General features: G+C 35.8%; 1 protein-coding gene across 1 annotated transcript in view; it reads right to left on the reverse strand.

Moving 5' to 3' along the window:
- SEC24B (SEC24 homolog B, COPII coat complex component) overlaps positions 1-1,453 on the reverse strand; it is a 31,365-nt gene extending 29,912 nt beyond the window's left edge. Inside the window, exon 1 of the mRNA XM_026050863.1 lies at positions 754-1,453. Within this exon, the coding sequence (XP_025906648.1) occupies positions 754-1,444 (691 nt within the window). The 5' untranslated portion in view covers positions 1,445-1,453. The remainder of the gene's footprint in view (positions 1-753) is intronic.
- Positions 1,454-4,912: the final 3,459 nt, after the last annotated feature.

Here is a 4,912-nt window from a genome sequence, read left to right on the forward strand (position 1 = left end):
CAGTACCATCATAAAAGGGGAAACTACTAGTCTAGCACAGTTCACAAGTCAGAAATGGAGGAGATAAGAAACATTACCAGTACAGACAAAAAGGAATTGAAAAAAGTTCTTCCCTGTATCACAACTGGAATTATTTTACATAAGCTACTTGCAGAATGTTGCCTCGTAGCAGACACTCTGGGCAAGGTATCTCAATGTTCATGTACTTCCACATCTCAACTTCTTCTATTCCCTGTCACAAAGTACTGCCTCTATGGCTTGTGGATAGATTTCTCAAGAAGCAGCAGAAGTTGCAGCTATTAGCAAGTACTGACTATATCTTCCCTCCAATTTGGCACTCCTCCACCACATTCTCTACTACTGTATCCCTTCTAAAAATGTTTATTGTTTACAAAATCAATTAAAAACATGTAAATGTGTGTCTCATTCAGAGACTAGTTGAAATGAATCTTTAAAGCCCTAATTGCACAAAATAGTTAGGCTTCTACTGTTTTGAACCATCCTTTCCAAAAGAACCAACTCAGATCATGACTTTAAAAATTCTCTAGTCAGAAAAGAAAAATCTTCAGCAATTAATAGATTGATTAGCTACTACCATAAAGACTGTGGTAAACAAAGGAGAAAAACTTCAGGGATGAACAAGTACAGAAGTCAAAATTACAATGCATAATTCATGTAGCGAATAACAAAAAGCAACAGAAGCACATGGCTTCTGCAGTCTCCAAAAGACATTCATAAGTTTCAATACTGTACCTGGACTTATTTGGTTGTTTGCTTTAGCCAGCGATCCAACAAGATTTCTGCTGAGGCTGTCTTGAACAGACTGAGCAGGTGAAATAATCGGCAACGTTGAATTATATCCCACGGGAAGATGCTGCTGAAGTGAATGAGCTACTGCTGGACTCTGGCTAGAAAATGCATTTGTCTGTTTAAACTGTCCAACATCAGATAGGCTCTGAGAGGTACATACCTGCCCATACACACTGTCAACAGCTGCAGAAGGATAGGAAACAGTAGGATACATAGGACTAGAAACAACAGGCATAGTGTAATGGTCAGAATTAAKGGGAAATCCCTGAGATGCAACTGAGGAGCTGAGAGAAGTGCTGTAGTGATTACCAAATGCTGAATATGACTGCTGAGCAGTGGTATGTAAGTAGGATGCAGATGATACAGCTCCTTGAACATGTCCTTCTGCTGAGCCGGCTGTCGGGGGAGAGGTCTTGTTGTATAGTTGTTGCGATTCCTGTGTATTCAACATGTTGGTACCCACAGGAGGTATCATAACATTTTGTGCTGGTGCTGAATAGTAAGTAGAGTGATAACTGGCTCTRTACTGATTATCCAAATGTGGAGAGACAGCTTTATTGGGCACTTGTGAATAGTGTCCTGAGGGCACACTGTAGTTTGCAGGATGTAAGCCATAGCCAGCAGGGTACTGCATCGGACTCTGCACAGGACCTGAAATGAACAAAAGCCATAACATTAAATTAAGGTGCTTCTAGTAACAGCTCCAGTGGACTCTGTACATACTATAACAAGCAACAGGTTTCTTCTCATGTCTTCTCCCTATCTTTGAAGTTAATTCTCATCAGTGGAAAAAGCAGAATCATCAAAGCACATAACAGTATGTTTGCAATAATTAGCACACACGAACAAGCCAGAAAAAATCTTATTTGCATTATCTAGAATTTTGTTTTTATTCATTTTTATGAAATCATGGCACTTCTTAATTTCCATTTATTGCTTGATACTTATCAGTTATAAATGATGCTGATACCACAGAAACGATCTCAGCTGCCTCAGCAACTGGTTTTACAACACTAGAGGTTGACTGAATACAGGTGCAGCCAAGGGTCCAGGTACCAGATATTTTTTGGAGACTGAAAGTTACTTTTTTTTTTTTTTTTTTTTTTTTTGTAAATATTAACTGACCTTTGATGGTAAGTTGTGAACCATATCTACGTTTCTCTGCATAATTTCCTCTCAAACTACCACATCCCACTGTTTACATCATGCTACATTACTATGTTATGAATAGAAACACAACATGATGTGGCCATTCACAAATTACAGCCTCTCTGTGAAACTAACCGTTGATTTGTCTCCTTACATTTATGATACCATATTATATCATCAACATTTAGCAGTTAGAATTATCTCAAGGTAACACCCAGATTTTCTCCAATTAACTTCCATAAGCAATTTTAACATGAACAGAATCCTTTTAGAAAGGRACATACTGTATAAAACAGGTTTTGCATAAAACTGAAAAGTCCATTTCACAAATTACAACACAAAGTTGAGTCTGAGAAAAAGCAGGTCATAACTGAACACAAGTAAACTGGACCGTTCAGGCAAAAAAACAGAAAGGCAATTGGGGGGGRAAAAAAAAGTAAGGCTATGAAAAAATACAGAAAAGACTGACATGTTAACACTACTGAGAATAAGTAATTCTTTGCTGATTCACTATTTCCTTGCAAAAGTAGGAGCTGCTTCATGAGGTACCACAGTTTTGGGTTTTTTTTTTTTTTCATTTTAAAGAAAATGGCTTTGGACTGGGGAGCCAAGTTATGCTTACAGCAAACTTTAACAGGCTCTCGACCTGTTTTTTTGAAGGTCTGAGAGAACAGTATCAAAATAGACCAATAATCTATAAATATGACTGTCTTGACAAACCACTTTAAGCAGTTTTGTCACTAAAAGTGACATGAAAAAAAAGACTTAATCTGTAAAAATCAGTGCATATGCTCTTCTACAATATTCTGAATAAACTAACAGAAAGGTATAATTCAGAAACTGGTTCAGGAGCCAGATAGTAGACTCCATGGATGGAGTCTACATGATTCTAAAAAGAGAAGTCGTGATGTAGCCAAAAAGCAGCATCCCTTTATCTGGCAAAAGAGCCACCACATTTGATCAATGGTTACACCAATACTAATAGCAATTAGTGAAGCGCACATGATCCTCCTTCCTAGCCCTGATTACTTGTTACCTTTCCACAACTTACAGCATGTCTTTATTCCCCTACCACTACTCCCTTATGTATCACTTATGGGATGGAGAAGCAGAGCAGCACTACGGAAGTGATGTGTGTCCTTGCACGTCCTTAAACCCCACAAACAGAGTCACTGTTGAACTCTCACAGCACTTCGGTGATGGAATTACTGCCAACTTTCTCTATTCACCCAACTTCCTATTTTCATAAAGCATGTAGGAATTTCTTGCTTCTCAGGATTTTGTATCTTTAAGAACCTGTCCCTTCATCGAATGTAACTGACTATCCAACAGACCCTAAGTTAGAACAAGAAAACACAGAAAAAAAAGGTAACGAATGGAAGGAATCACAGTTAGTATCATTTCCTGAGAAACTAAATAACTTTGCAATGAAATGGCAGCTACAAAAGCTACAAGGTACAAAGTACCTTGTACAAGGTACAAGAGACATCTGAAGAATCATTTGCAAGCAATATACACATACACATATGCAGTCTTACACGGAAAGATGAGAATTTAATACAGTTCTCTCAGTGCTGGAAGTTTCAGTGTATGATATTGTTATCACTAAAATTCTTTATGGTTATGGGGAAAAAATGCGTCATTTTTAGCAATGATTTAATAACCAATATTTTAATACACTGACATTAGAAAATAAGCCATTCTCCATTTATATACAAAGCTATCTTCAATACTACAGCAATAACAATCTTTCAGACTTTTAACACTTTGTTCAGAGTACTGTATTGGAAAGTCTCAGACTTTCCAATCAAAAAAAAGCCTATTAGATCTTCTTTCTTTAAACACTGGATTTCAGCATAGGCAAGATCAAAGTAGGAGCACTGAGAGAGAGGAAAAAGAAAAAAGTAAAAAATCTAAAACGAAACAAGATGTTCTTTTTTTTTTTTTTTTTTTTTCTTTCCCCAAAAATCCTTCAAGTTATACTAATGCTGAATTCCCCCAAAATATCAAATGACCTTGGTCACTAAACCACTAGCAAATTCTAATAAAGACACACAGCCAAGTATCCTTTTCAAAGCACTATACAGACAAAAGGTTAAATTCTTAAAAAAAAAGTTGTTCTTTCATCAGATTCCAATAAATTCAAAAGCCAAATTTGTATTGGAACATTTTATGAAATGCAATATACACATAAATTATATATAATTCTGTGCAGCTAAAAGCACACTTTTCAGTGTGAATTGCAACCAACATGGCAGCAGCTGTACCAATTGCAGTACCTTATATTACACTTATGTAAAATTAACCACGAAAAGAGATGACAGTTGACTTGGTAAAATTTAGTTTCTACCTGACAGCATGGAAACTTCCACTAAAGTCTTTTTCTGGTAGTATTCCTATTTATAGTTCCTTCTATTTTAAAAGAAAAGAAAAAAAGTCCCAAATCTTACATTAAAACTTTACAAATTGGTAAAGACGACAGTTACATTGTTCTAAAGTTTTGGTGTGCTACTTGCTAAATCACATCAAATGAGAAATTCAGAGTTTTCTAGACTAAAAAAAAAAACAAACAAACACCAAAACAACCATATTTTTATATATATATATATATATTACTGTAAGACAATGTTAAGCTAAAGAGTTTGATACTTAGCAAAGCAAGGTGTTCAGGAAAAACACAAGACTATTACTGAATGCTGTATGAATCTCTCAAAACACATAAAAAAATCCATATGAGGGGGAGGAAATAGATCTTCCACAAARTTTAAAACATATTGTAACACCAGTGCACAAACTACAGGTACCAAGGAACCAATGGTTCAACTAATAAGAGCTGCTTATAATGTATGTACGATTCAGTTAAAAACAGAATGAGAATGCATGATTTTATTTTTTATTTATTTCTGTGAAGTAAGTTCCCGGTTCCTGGTGCCTTGAAAATATACTGCTTTTT

Source organism: Nothoprocta perdicaria, unplaced genomic scaffold (assembly GCF_003342845.1).
Source record: "Nothoprocta perdicaria isolate Ctin4 unplaced genomic scaffold, notPer1 scaffold_71, whole genome shotgun sequence".
Classification (NCBI taxonomy): Eukaryota; Metazoa; Chordata; class Aves; order Tinamiformes; family Tinamidae; genus Nothoprocta; species Nothoprocta perdicaria.